General features: G+C 39.2%; 2 protein-coding genes across 2 annotated transcripts in view; both read left to right on the forward strand.

Moving 5' to 3' along the window:
- Positions 1-11094: 11094 nt before the first annotated feature.
- mrps12 (mitochondrial ribosomal protein S12) lies at positions 11095-12700 on the forward strand. The gene is made up of 3 exons (XM_021591175.3): positions 11095-11251; positions 11380-11430; positions 12008-12700. Exons 2-3 carry the CDS (start codon positions 11382-11384, stop codon positions 12391-12393), a joined length of 435 nt encoding a protein of 144 aa, XP_021446850.1. The 5' UTR covers positions 11095-11251; positions 11380-11381; the 3' UTR covers positions 12394-12700.
- A 99-nt stretch (positions 12701-12799) lies between these two features.
- The window catches only part of kif4 (kinesin family member 4), a 26702-nt gene continuing 24995 nt past the window's right edge, over positions 12800-14506 (forward strand). The window contains exons 1-5 of the mRNA XM_021591174.3: positions 12800-13106; positions 13442-13565; positions 13679-13793; positions 13900-14090; positions 14325-14423. Of these exons, the coding sequence (XP_021446849.1) occupies positions 13443-13565; positions 13679-13793; positions 13900-14090; positions 14325-14423 (528 nt within the window). The 5' untranslated portion in view covers positions 12800-13106; position 13442. The remainder of the gene's footprint in view (positions 13107-13441; positions 13566-13678; positions 13794-13899; positions 14091-14324; positions 14424-14506) is intronic.

A 14506-nucleotide genomic window follows, 5' to 3' on the forward strand; every position in this document is an offset into this window, starting at 1 on the left:
TTTCATCCGATATTTTCCATTTTACAGTATAAGATGCATCACTACTAAGATTTCAGTGTGATAAATATTGGTTGCTGAACTAAATTAACTCTTGTCCGTTGTTTTCTTTCATTTCAGATGGAACCCTGCGTGACCCTCTTCTAAAATAAGTCTGTGACTTACTTCGTTCAGTATGGCATATTGTCATATTTCAAGCTTTTCTTGTAAAAGCTGAATGTACAACATCTGTACATATTTAAGATACTTACAATTCAATATTGTATAATACTGTTTTTTGATGATTCAGTTGTACATGCATTACTGTGAATAAATATGATTGCTGAGTAACCTCATGATAGAGGTCATTTAAAGTGCCATGTTTATATTCACTCATAGTGAGGAAGAAGGCTTCTTTGAGCACAAAATATAAAATGGTAAAAATGTAACAGACCACAGCAATTTTGTTTGGTTTTATTCTATAAAGATAGTGTTTTATACATTGATCTACACATTGGTCAACTTGGTCTTATTTTGTTGAATGGATGCATTTTGGTTTGAAAATCATAATGGGTTGTCTTTCAGCAGTAATCAATCGATAGACTTCTGTTTTAGTGTCAAAGTACACAATGTGGCATTGTCTACCACATAGTAAAGGTTTGATTTCTATATTTTAGAAATTAAATGATTATATTATACACAATAGTGTTTGTATAGAATAATGTGGAAATATATGTTCTGTTCACATACTGTGTTTGACTGATCTATTGACTATATATGACTCTAAAAGTGGAGTGAACCGTGTGTATTACCAGTGTACCAATAATACACTGTATGCTGTACATTCCTATATTATATAACTCTGATTTCTGTATTTGATTTTTTTAATGACATCCAGTACATTAGCTACTGTACTGAATGAGTAATGGAGATTGTTAATGTGTTTTTGTCTTGTTGTCAATGTACTTATCTCTTGTGGCGATGTATTTGGATACCAATCAAAAGCAACTCTATTAAAATATATTTTGAAGTGTTTGTCTTTTACTGATCATTTAGACACTGTTATTCTATCCATCTGCCTCTCCCTCATTCTCTCCATTGTGTGATGAGAGTCAGGGACAGTTCTGACGTACACTGTGACGCTTGTCACACAATCAGCAGCTCAGACTGAGCCACAGGCCTGAATGTGCCTGCATTCGCGCACGCACACACACACACACAGACCTGACAGATGTACCCTTTAATATATCAACTAGAATTATGAGGTATGAAGATAAGACCCAAATGCAGACCACATCAAATAAACAATAGTTTAATATTCCAACAGGGGCAGGCAATAGACAGGTCAAGGCAGGCAGGGGTCTGTGAACCAGAGGTGGGGCAACAGTACCGGGCGGTAGGCAGGTTCGGGGTCAGGGGCAGGCAGAGTGGTTAGGCAGGCGGGCTCGGAGTCAGGACAGGCAAGAGTCTAGACCAGGAGGGAGAGAAAAGAGAGACTGGAAAAAGCAGGCGCTGAGACATAAACCGCTGGTTGATTTAAACAAAAAAGATGAACTGGCAACAGACAAACCGAGAACACAGGTTGAAACACACAGGGGATAATGGGGAAGATGGCCGACACCTGGAGGGGGCTGGAGACAATCACAAAGACGGGTGAAACAGATCAGTGTGTGACAAGAATGATATTACAGTTTTTTACAATTGTTTTGGTGCTATTTTCACAAGTATGTGGTGATCCAAGCTGGTAACACCTGTCACGCAACAAGTCTTATATTAAAACTATTGTGCATTCATTTTGTTTGGAGACATCTTTCAACATGCAACCATTGATCCACAATATAAGTTTACTCTGAAATACCTTTAGAACATGTATTTAAATCACCAAAAGACAACATCATTTTAATCACTCTTATCCAGATAAATTAGGGTGAAGTGACTTGCTCAAGGGCATATCAGATTTTTCCACTAGACAGCTTGGGGATTTGAAACAGCAACCTTTTGGTTACTGGCCCAATGCTCTTAACTGCTAGGCTACCTGCCTCCCATTGTGTGCTATCTAATTGTTTTAACAACCATTTAATCCAATAGAAAAAAATACATGTTTCAAAATTGCCCTTAGAATGTAGTATGATACAGTACTGTAAATTACAGTACATTACACATTTTTCACATTATGCAATACACTTGTATTACCCATAAAAAAAGACAATTTTTTTCCCATCATTTCTCTCCCATGAGTGATCAAAAGGTGTGATCATTCAAGATTACAATCATTGATGCAAAAAGTAAATGTATTGTTTGGATATAACTACGACATAGGCATATTGTAATCAAATGAAACAAATGAAATCAATGAAAGAAACATAAATGTTTAGCAGGCACTAGTTTGCATCAAGCCTGTCTTGAGCATTTGGCCATAGGTTCTCATCGACATTTCAGTAAATGTCCTCGTTGTTCATGCACCTGGGGGAAAACCTTTTGGCATGGTGAATCCAAGCCTGAAATAGGTCTGAATTGCTGTCAATGCATGCCTCAACCATGGACTGGAGGAGGATGGCATGCTCATGGGGGTGGCAATCCTATCCCTACTGGTATTGTACTTATGTATTGTATTTTACAGTATTGTATTGTACTTATGTATTGTAGTAATCCTGTGTGGCTCAGTTAGTAAGAGCATGGCACTAGCAGCACCAGAGTTGTGGGTTTGATTCCCACTAGGGTCACATACAAAAATGTGTGTACTCACTGTTGTCCATTTGGATACAAACCCTGCTATGTTACTGTAATGCCATATATTACAGTACTTTATTGGCCAGCAACTTATTTTGGGATACATGTTTAGTGTATAGGGGATGCATTACATACAGTATATCGCTGATCTTATCAATATTTCTTTCTTTTTTTACTCACTGTGAAGTAAAATCAGAATAGTCATCATAATAGTACATTAGAGTACATATAGCATACTTTATAAACATACATTTTCATTATGTAGTTATCAAAATTTGTTGTAGACAAACTGATTTAAAATCTATAGGTTTACCAAATGGTTTAGCGATTATCAATTAAGAGCAGTCGGATTAAGTAATAGTAAAATGTATTTCAACAATGAGAAAACAATCATATCAAAAGAAATGTGAGCATCGCATTGTCAAAATCAATTACTTTATATGAACATGTATTGCAATATGAAACATGTATTTCTAGATGAAACACCAATTGAGTTTGGTGAAAAAGTGACTGTATTATTGTGTGTGTCATACTTAGTGAATTTAAAATGTACTTACAGTGATGAAACAGCTACCTTTTTGATGATCGGTTTTGAGTTTTGTACTAAGCGTTGTGAAAATGTACCACGTGAAAATTGCACCAAATAATACAAATAAAAAAGCATAAATGCCGTCCACCCTCCTGGCCCTTCATCCACCTCCTGTTGGCAGTGGCAGAGAACACAAAAACACGAGGGAATCAAAATCACATGATGAATTGTCCAATGGGAATGCTTTCTGAATTAACTGGGACAATTAGTCACACCTGTGGGCTGTGAAAATACAATTAACCATCACTTAATAAACTACTAAAAACTGATAACTACTGAACACAAATGATGTAGTTCCTAGTTAACATGTATAGTTCGATTACCGCTATATTTTTACCACATAAATGTTTCCATTTGACCTCAATTTATGTGAGAATGCTGTTCATCGACTACAGCTTGGCATTTAACACCATAGTGCCCTCCAAGCTCGTCATCAAGCTTGAGACCCTGGGTCTCGACCCCGCCCTGTGCAACTGGGTACTGGACTTCCTGACGGGCCGCCCCCAGGTGGTGAGGGTAGGCAACAACATCTCCACCCCGCTGATCCTCAACACTGGGGCCCCACAAGGGTGCGTTCTGAGCCCTCTCCTGTACTCCCTGTTCACCCACGACTGCGTGGCCACGCACGCCTCCAACTCAATCATCAAGTTTGCGGACGACACAACAGTGGTAGGCTTGATTACCAACAACGACGAGACGGCCTACAGAGAGGAGGTGAGGGCCCTCGGAGTGTGGTGTCAGGAAAATAACCTCACACTCACACGCGTACACATCACAGACAAACTGAATTGGTCCACCCACACAGACAGCATCGTGAAGAAGGCGCAGCAGCGCCTCTTCAACCTCAGGAGGCTGAAGAAATTTGGCTTGTCACCAAAAGCACTCACAAACTTCTACAGATGCACAATCGAGAGCATCCTGTCGGGCTGTATCACCGCCTGGTACGGCAACTGCTCCGCCCACAACCGTAAGGCTCTCCAGAGGGTAGTGAGGTCTGCACAACGCATCACCGGGGGCAAACTACCTGCCCTCCAGGACACCTACACCACCCGATGACACAGGAAGGCCATAAAGATCATCAAGGACAACAACCACCCGAGCCACTGCCTGTTCACCCCGCTATCATCCAGAAGGCGAGGTCAGTACAGGTGCATCAAAGCTGGGACCGAGAGACTGAAAAACAGCTTCTATCTCAAGGCCATCAGACTGTTAAACAGCCACCACTAACATTGAGTGGCTGCTGCCAACACACTGACTCAACTCCAGCCACTTTAATAATGGGAATTGATGGGAAATTATGTAAAATATATCACTAGCCACTTTAAACAATGCTATCTAATATAATGTTTACATACCCTACATTATTAATCTCATATGTATATGTATATACTGTACTCTATCATCTACTGCATCTTTATGTAATACATGTATCACTAGCCACTTTAACTATGCCACTTTGTTTACATACTCATCTCATATGTATATACTGCACTCAATACCATCTACTGTATCTTGCCTATGCCGCTCTGTACCATCACTCATTCATATATCTTTATGTACATATTCTTTATCCCCTTACACTTGTGTCTATAAGGTAGTCGTTTTGGAATTGTTAGCTAGATTACTTGTTGGTTATTACTGCATTGTCGGAACTAGAAGCACAAGCATTTCGCTACACTCGCATTAACACCTGCTAACCATGTGTATGTGACAAATAAAATTTGATTTGATTTGATTTGGAAGGTGAAACCAAATCATACATGGATGTTGCCATGAATACTACATCATCATTCTCTATCAGCCAGTGTGCTTTAATAGGACAAAGTGGAAAGTCACTCAATGTTCTACCATTTGGAATTATAGTGTAGTGTACAGTGCACTGCTGAAATACCTGGGTTATATATAACAATACACTGTATTTCACTCATTGTCTGAATTTACAGTTGTTTTTTTATCACTTTGGTACTATTTTCACAAGCATATGGTTTCCGCCTGGTACGGCAACGGCAACTCCACCACAGGCAACCGCAGAGCTCTCTTGAAGGTGGTGTGGTCTGCCCAACGCATCACCGGGGGCACACTGCCTGCCCTCCAGGACACCTACAGCCCCCGATGACACAGGAAGGCCAAAAAGATCATCAAGGAAATCCAACACCTGAGTCACGGCCTGTTCCTCCTGCTATCATCCAGAAGGCGAGGTCAGTACAGGTGCATCAAAGCTGGGACCGAGAGACTGAAAAACAGCTTCTATCTCAAGGCCATCAGACTGTTAAATAGCCAACACTAGCATTAGAGGCTGCTGCCCTATATACTTTGACTTGAAATTACTGGCCACTTTAATAATGTTTACATATTTAGCACTACTCATCTCATATGTATATACTGTATTCTATTCTACTGTATCTTAGTCTATGCTGCTGTAACATTGCTTGTCCAAATATTTATCTGTTCTTAATTCCATTCCTTTACTTTAGATTGTGTGTATTGTTAGATATTACTTATATATTACCGCACTGTTGGAGCTAGAACACAAGCATTTCGCTACACCCGCAATAACATCTGCTGAAGAAATATGTGACAAATAACACTTTATTCAGACCCCTTGACTTTTTCCACATTTTGTTACATTACAGCCTTATTCTAAAATGGATTAAATTAATGCTTGTGTTTCTAGCTCCAACAGTGCAGTAATATCTAACAATACATACAATCTAAAGGAACTAATACATATTTGGATGAGCAATGTCAAAGCGGCATAGACTAAGATAGAATAGAATACAGTGTGCAAGGCGGTATTACATGTGTCACTCACTGTCAGTCACCTTGATTACTCAATTTTCTCTCAACCTGTGCATCTACATTGTAAACATTCATTAATAGGCTAGATTGTAGCAACCTCATGATGGGTATAGGGAAAATTTGAGTATCATGTGTGGTAGCCTAAATCTATCGATGTTACATTGAGCTGGCTGAATGGAATTTGAATGACAGCCATCCAATATGCTGTGATAGAAATAAAGTCATGCTCAAACAAACAAAAATCGTCCCCACATCTTAGATTGCACCGACCGCCACGTGTGTGTGTGTGTGTGTGTGTGTGTGTGTGTGTGTGTGTGTGTGTGTGTGTGTGTGTGTGTGTGTGTGTGTGTGTGTGTGTGTTTAGAGCAGATGAAGTAGCGAGGGGATGCAAAGCTAGGAAGGAGAGAACAGGGATAGATGAGTTTAGTGACAATTACTAATAAGGAGATGGTTTCCATGAATGAGGTACGGCTGACTGAACAAGAGAACACAGATGTGTAAAAAAGGGAAGATTAAAGGAAAACTAAATTGTGGGCGGAGAGGTTGAGAGAGAACAAGTGAGATGGCGGAAGGGGGAAAAAACATCTCAAGTCCTCCTTGCATGTCTTCCTACCCTTTTATCACTGTCCTCATTTAGGTCCGGTCTATTTTCATCCCTCTTGAATTTTCACAAGGACACAAGGGCAGGAAGGATAGAATGAGAGAGAGCTAGAAATATGAGCCTCTTTCATAGAACTCAACAGTGCTACAAGATCCAGTGGGTGTAAAAGGACAGAAGCATGGTTGATACTTGTGTTGAGCTTGAAATTAGAAAATGGACACCTGCCTCCTGGGCTGCACCACTTCCTGTGCCCCTTTTGTTTTGTTTGGGTTTATGTTTTAAATAGCATGGTTTTTAAAGTAGGACTGAACTGAAGGAAACTGATACTAAGAACTGAAATTATGTGTATTGAAGATTTGACTTGAATGTGTTGAATGGTTTAACCCAAAACCATGCCTTATAAATAAATGTTTTGAAACTGGTCCTTTGTGTTTGTCTTTACTTCAGTCTGCCTGCCCAACCCAGATCTAAAATAACCTGTCACATTCCACTTCGTGACAGTATTGTTAACAAATGACAAGAAAATAATTTTAAACGTTTTGAAAAGCAGATGCTTAGGTTGAATATGTATCCAACTTGAAAGTGTTTTGGTGCATTGAACAAGTGACTGTGAATTTGTTTCTTGTACTCAGTCATTTGAAAATGTGATTAAAGTTCTGAAACACGAACTAGGTGTTTTTGCTTAGAATTGTGAAAAAGTACCACCTACTTGTGAAAATTGCACCAGTAGCTAGGTTTTCATCCAATTGGCAACAGATTTTCATGTGAATATTCTAGAATCCACATAAAGAATGCATGCGCTGTTTCCAGCAATTGGACTTGAGGATAAAACTCGATGTTTGATGACGTAGTGCATTGACTTCTTACTTTTTAGCTCAAGTTGTCATGTACTGAATAAAATGTTTAAGTTCAACGTGTTTCCATCGCATTTTCAACTCTACCCATAGTTTTGTCACAAAAACGGTTGCGTTATATAGCAAATGTGCCTTGACACCTGTGCTGTAGCCAACAGCTACAGACTGTGAACACCATATCATTGAGTGACTCCAAATGTATTTCAATATGATGGTTGTTGCAAGGTTGGGTTATTATATAAATATTTGCGCATAAAGGCGTTTCCACCACCTTCCTGCATAATTAATTTTACCAACACAAAAGATCCCAACATGTCGAACGAACATATTATCTGTCAGCATTTATAATATTACACCGAAACTTCCTCTTTCCATCACAGCTGCTATGATTTTTATGTTACGAGTTTACTCGCATGGAAACGTGGTTAGTGATTGAAAAAAAAACTGGAAACACTATCCTGGACACACAACATTTGGAGTGTTTCGTGGATCTCAACTGATATTATTTTCCTAACAATTATAACATAGAACTGTTTGTCTATCAAATAGGAAAAACAAACTAGTGAGAAGAACCGAGGTAAAGACAGTTTCAAGTTGGATATTCGCGCTATCGGTCCACTTAAGCAACAGATTCCAAATAAGTGTCATTATGTTGGGAAAATTGCGCACAACATTGCACCGGTATTTCACAATTTGGACATTAATTCGCTTTCCGAAGCTAATAAACATGTGGAAATGTAAGCAGTATTTTGTATTCCTAGTTCAATTAGTTAGGGAGCGTAAACAAAGTACAAACTTCTTTTACATTCGAATTTCAATAGCTCATTGATCATGTGACCTACTTAACTCAAACAAGGTCCAGAACGTCCACCCTTCTATATTGCACACCCTTTAATTAGTCCATTTTCATCACAAGATTTTACATGAATCTTTCAACATTTGGAATTTCAATAGCTCCTTGGTCATGTGACCTAGTGACTTCAAACAAGGTTCAGAATGTCCACTCAGTGGGCCTACACATTGCACACCCTTTAGTTTGTCCATTTTAATTTCACATGATTTGACATGAAAATGTCAAAATGTAAAATTTCAATAGAAATGGCTGAGGATATACAAAAAATGTCTGGTATGTAATGACATTTAATTCAAATTAAATGTAAATTCTTTATTTTTATGTAGTTGTGTCGGACAGCAATATGTTCAGTTCATGCCTATGATTTCAGAGTTCAACAAAGCCAACAACTGCTTCATGTGTGCCACTGATAAAGAACCTGGATGTGGCCCAAAGACTGACTAGGTTAGTAACTTTATTTAACATGTTTATAATCTTTTGACAACAGTGATGGCATGTAAGACAATTTATGATATAACACAAATGGATGGTCATTCTACATTGATATTATTTATAACGTGTTACGTTTTGTTTTAGATTGACTGTTTTGCATGCCAACGGTGGTTCCATGTGCTGTAACTAAGAATGAAGACAACATAGTTCAACAGAGTAATGAACACACACTGGAAGTGCAGTCTTTGTTGTTGAAAATGTATGCTATACCCCATCCACACTGAAGATGCTCTGAAATGTACATCAACCAGGGATAAAGAGAAAGTTAACACTGTGAAATGTTTCATACTTATTTCAAGTTAAGTGTCTGTTGACATGTTGGAAAATATTAAAGGTCTACAATTTCTGTTTCATTTGTCAATATTCAATTTTTATTCATTGATATACTGGCCACCATTGCTGTGGTTAAATGTTCAGTATATGTATTGCCCAGCAAACCTACTGCAGCCTACCTCACCAGCTCACGCTCCATTCCTGCTTTGGACAATTAATAGCATGACTCTCGTACTTTGCCCTTTTCATTTATGGTTGATATTAACGACGAAAGGAGATATCTGTCTCTCTCCTATTGTGTACCGCTGTTACATACTGTGGAAAAATAAAAAACAGGGAAAATAAGAACTTAGAACTACCAATTATTATAGATAAATATTAAAGAAAAGGGTTAACACAACACTGGACTGAACCCCCTAATTGTCAAACTAATATTAATGTACAACAATAAAGAAGAGACATAACTAGAGGTTATTCAATATGGGTCCACTCCACGCTTCTTAGGTGTGTAATTGACAACACCAAAGAGCTATTGAAATGTAAAACTATGAAAAATGTATGTTAAACCGCGTGATTTTACAGCACACAAACAAGTGTGCAATATAGAAGGGTACATTCTGCACCATGTTTGAAGTCACTAGGTCACATGACCAAGGAGCTATTGAAATTCTAAATGTTGAAAAATTAATGTAAAATCTTGTGAGATGAAAATGGACTAACTAAAGGGTGTGCAATGTGTAGGCCCACTCAGTGGACATTCTGAACCTTGTTTGAAGTCACATGACCAAGGAGCTATTGAAATTCTAAATGTTGAAAAATGTATGTAAAGTCTTGTGAGATGAAAATGGACAAACTAAAGGGTGTGCAATATAGAAGGGTCGTCAGTGGACATTCTGAACCTTGTTTGAAGTCATTAGGTCAAATGACCAAGGAGCTATTGAAATGTTACATTTGGAAAAATTAATGTCAAATCATGTGAGATGAAAATGGACTAACTAAAGGGTGTGCAATGTGTAGGCCCACTGAGTGTACATTCTCAACCTTGTTTGAAGTCATTAGGTCACGTGACCAAGGAGCTGTTGAAATGTTACATTTTGAAAAATGTATGTAAAAACGTGTTAGATGAACATGGACAAACTAAAGGGTGTGCAATATAGAAGGGTAGTCAGTGGACATTCTGAACCTTGTTTGAGTCCAGTAGGTCATATGATCAATGAGCTATTGAAATTCAAAAATGTAAATAAATAATATAAAATAGTGCGATATGTAAATCGACAAATAATACATGTGTGCAATGTGTGTCTATGCCACCGGGTTAGCTAGAACCAGTTTTGAAAGTTTTAGGAGTAATGGTTAAATAGTTATTGGAATTAGATTTTTTTTAATTTGTCAACATGTTGACGGTCCCTAACTGCTGTTGGTGGACGTAAGGAAAACTACAGGCGAATATCCGTCGAATATCTCATCTGAAACTGCCTTTACCTCGGTGTGAGACGCACGATCTGTCATCTTTCATTGAACATATTTTCTAGACTCATAACCTGCCGTTAAAATACCACCTGATTGGGAAAGCCACTTGATTTGAAGTCCCTAGAGAAAATGAAATAATGTCGCCTACTGGACAAGGACAATTTGACTATAATCAATTTGGGATGGATTTTAAACAGAATTGACCTCAACTCTAATTTGACACTGCTTTGGCTTACCTCTCCAGCTCCAGTCCATCCCTGTCTATTTCAAGGGTTATAACATAAGGATTTATTTAGAAAATGGGTTTATTTAGAAAATGATCAACATCAGATCCACAAGCACTTCTATTTCGTGGCCAGCATAATGTGCATTGTGTTTTGTGGTTATTTTCGTGTACCCGACCAGTAGGTGGCAGTAGTGCTCTTACAAAAAATCTGCAACAGAAGCTGTCGCACTCAATGCGGAAGAATATATAAAATACTTCCGGAGGTCAAACGGGTGAGAGTGGTTATGATTTTTGTGTGACATTTCTTATTTTCCTTATTACAAGTTGTTATATACTTTGAAAACACACGTGGGTGATTTATCCTTGGACAGGAACTGAAAAGCAGCAGGTACGATTTGAAAATACTATAGAACACGGTTTTAGACTAGACTAGAGTTAATGGTAGGGTTAGCTGCAAGGTTACCAGGGTGGCACAGACAGGTTCCCCCTAAATCCTGTCTTTGACACTATTTGCAGTGATGGCTTTATTGGGGAGTCTGAGACCAGCGTTGACATCATTTCTGCAAGGTAATGTCATCGTGCATTCGTATTACACACACACCAAAAAAATGTATGCACACATGACTGTAAAGTTGCTTTGGGTAAAAGCGTCTGCTAAATGTCACATAATACAGTAGTATAATCATATTACACACTCACACACACAGACGGTTGACAGTAAAATTCATTTTCCATGCACTTGACTTCAGACCTGCAGGGGTGGGTTATCTTACCTTGTTAGGGCCAGTGTGCTTGAAGCCATGAACTCTGTTGATTACACTAAAAATAAGTATTTATTGTAGAGCAGATGATTAAATGTTAAGGTGAATGAAGTATGGTACTGCATTAGCTGGAGTGAAAGCCTGCTCCCTCACTGCACCTTTTGTGAAGATGATTGCCCATCCCTACTTCAGAATACCCTCAGCATCTTATTGAGGCCCATTTATCAGACCGTGGGGATCCCTCATCCGTGGGAGCATTTTTTTTAATCAACAAAAGTTGATTATAGAAAATCTGTAGCCAACACCAGTTATGTTTACAGTTTTTACTCTCGACATTACAAATTTGAGTAGATCTCTTATGCACTCTTTGTACCCTAATACAGTGTCTCAGTCTGTCTCCCAATGGTCTGGACCTGTCCTCTCCAGAACTATGGCTACGCTGAATCAGATGCATCGCCGTGGAAAGCCATCACCCCCTCCCCCGAGCGTCAGTGCCATGTTCGGCCGCCCCCAGCTAAAGGCAGTAATCCTGAAGACAATGATCCGGAAACCCAAGAAGCCAAACTCGGCCAACCGTAAATGTGCCAGAGTCCGCCTCAGTAACGGCAAGGAGGCAGTGGTGTTCATTCCTGGGGAGGGACACAACCTCCAGGAGCACAACGTAGTGCTGGTGCAGGGGGGCAGGACACAGGACCTGCCAGGAGTCAAGCTGACTGTGGTCAGGGGAAAATATGACTGTGCCCATGTTGTGAAGAAGAAAAATAACTAATGGGGACATGGGAGAGGGCGGTGGGGTGTTTTTTTGTTGTTGTGTTTGCATAATACATGCGTAAGTTTAAACATGAGTTGGATCCAGTGATTTATCTTTACTTGTGATTTATCCCATGTTTCAGTAATTCCCTTTTTGTTTTGTGGACTTCAGCAACCGGCCCTCTGTTTCAAGAGATGAGCAGTCAGCTCGAAGAGGATTTGCCCGATTCAAATTAGTTAAGAAATACGATTATATTTTTTTCAGATCTTGATATTGTTGCATTTTATATTGTTCCATTAAAATTTAATTAATATTTGCAATGTTAGTGTATTATATGTACAGTATTTGTCAATTTTATTTTGACATTTGAGAAACCACCCAATTAGACTACAATCTGGAGAAACAGGCGAATGACAGCAACTCTGCGACGCAAAACGCGTGGTGGAGGCGGGGCAGAATATTTGAAAGTGGCGGGCAAGACGAGATCCATGGCAGGCACCGACTGAAGTTCTCTTTTGAGATAACAATAGTCAAACGTTCAGTTTAGATTTCTTACGACAACTGGTGTGGTTATATGCGATTTATGAACTGACAGTTCTTATTCTTTCGTCTGAAGAAATAGTTTTTAGAAAATTTTAGCAAGCTAGAGGCACACACATTTTAGCTAACGTTAGCTAGCCACTGTACAGCTCATTGCAGGGGTGAAGACCAACGTCTTGTCAGACCCTAAGGTAAGTGACCGTCCTCCTCAGCTATCTACTAAACTTATTTGGATGGGTAGAGCATGAATCATAATGGGGGTTAGCTAGCCCGATGATATAGACAAGTTAACGTTAGCTAGACAGGTACTGTAGCTAGCTAAGTGCTGGCTAACAACACTAACAGCCGCGGTCCGTACTATTATCAGAGGGGTTTGGTCGGTTGTGAATAGAATCACAATGAGGCTAAAATAGCTTTCAGAAAATACATTTCCGATATGCAAATCTTCCAATTACAACATTGCTTTAAAGAATTGGCCACATTTACACAATTCTGTTTTGAATCTGTCAATCACCTGATTTCGAAGCATGACAAAGGAGGATGATAAGTCGATCCCTGTGCGGGTTGCCCTGCGGTGTCGACCTTTGGTTGCTAAAGAAATCAACGAGGGTTGCCAGACCTGTCTCACTTTCGTGCCAGGGGAGCCACAGGTCAGCAGTCTATGCCACAAGACAAAGCACTTGTCCTGATGTTTTATGTATCCAATTTCATACCTAGCTACATAACTAAAACGATTTTCGAATATAATTAATTTATCTTGCAGGTGGTTGTTGGCACTGAAAAGGCGTTCACATACGATTTTGTATTTGATCCTACAACTGAACAAGAGGAAGTCTTCAACAGTGCTGTTTCACCATTATTGTATGGTCTTTTTAAAGGTATGGAGGATAAACCTTTTACTTTCACACAATATTATCCATAAACCAGTAAGCTGACAAAATGGGATGGGATCAATAAGCTGTATGTTTCTACTTATCTTTTAAGGCTATCATGCTACTGTGCTTGCATATGGACAGACTGGTTCAGGGAAGACCTTTTCTATGGGAGGAACATACACCTCGGCCCAGGAGAATGAGCCCACCGTTGGAGTCATCCCCAGGGTGGTCAGAATGATCTTCCAGGAAAGGGAGAAGCATACCGATTGTGAAGTCTCTCTTACAGTGTCTTATCTGGAGGTGTGTGGGAACCTCTTAGTTTTTATTATTTGATTGTCTTAACACAAAGCCATAGTTTGATTGTAATAGCAGACAAAAAAAAAATGCGTTCCTCTTCTCAGAAAATCAAAACATGGAGTTGTAAATGCCAAAAAAGCGAGTATTCTGATTAATTATAAAATACATCTCATTGGTTCTGGGAGTATCCTGTGCATGTTTTTCTGTAACATTATGTCTACATTTGATTTGCCATAGATATACAATGAAGAGATCCTGGACTTGCTCTGTCCATCGGCATCCAAAGATAAACCATCAACCATCAACATTCGGGAGGACCCCAAAGAGGGCATAAAGGTGAGTGAACTGTCTGTAACCGGTGAACATGTTGCCTGAATGTGTTTAAATGGACCGTTTGTTTTAACCCATTCTCCATCTGC

The sequence above is a fragment of the Oncorhynchus mykiss genome, chromosome 29 (genome assembly GCF_057628025.1).
Source record: "Oncorhynchus mykiss isolate SJ-2025 chromosome 29, ASM5762802v1, whole genome shotgun sequence".
NCBI classification, from domain to species: Eukaryota; Metazoa; Chordata; class Actinopteri; order Salmoniformes; family Salmonidae; genus Oncorhynchus; species Oncorhynchus mykiss.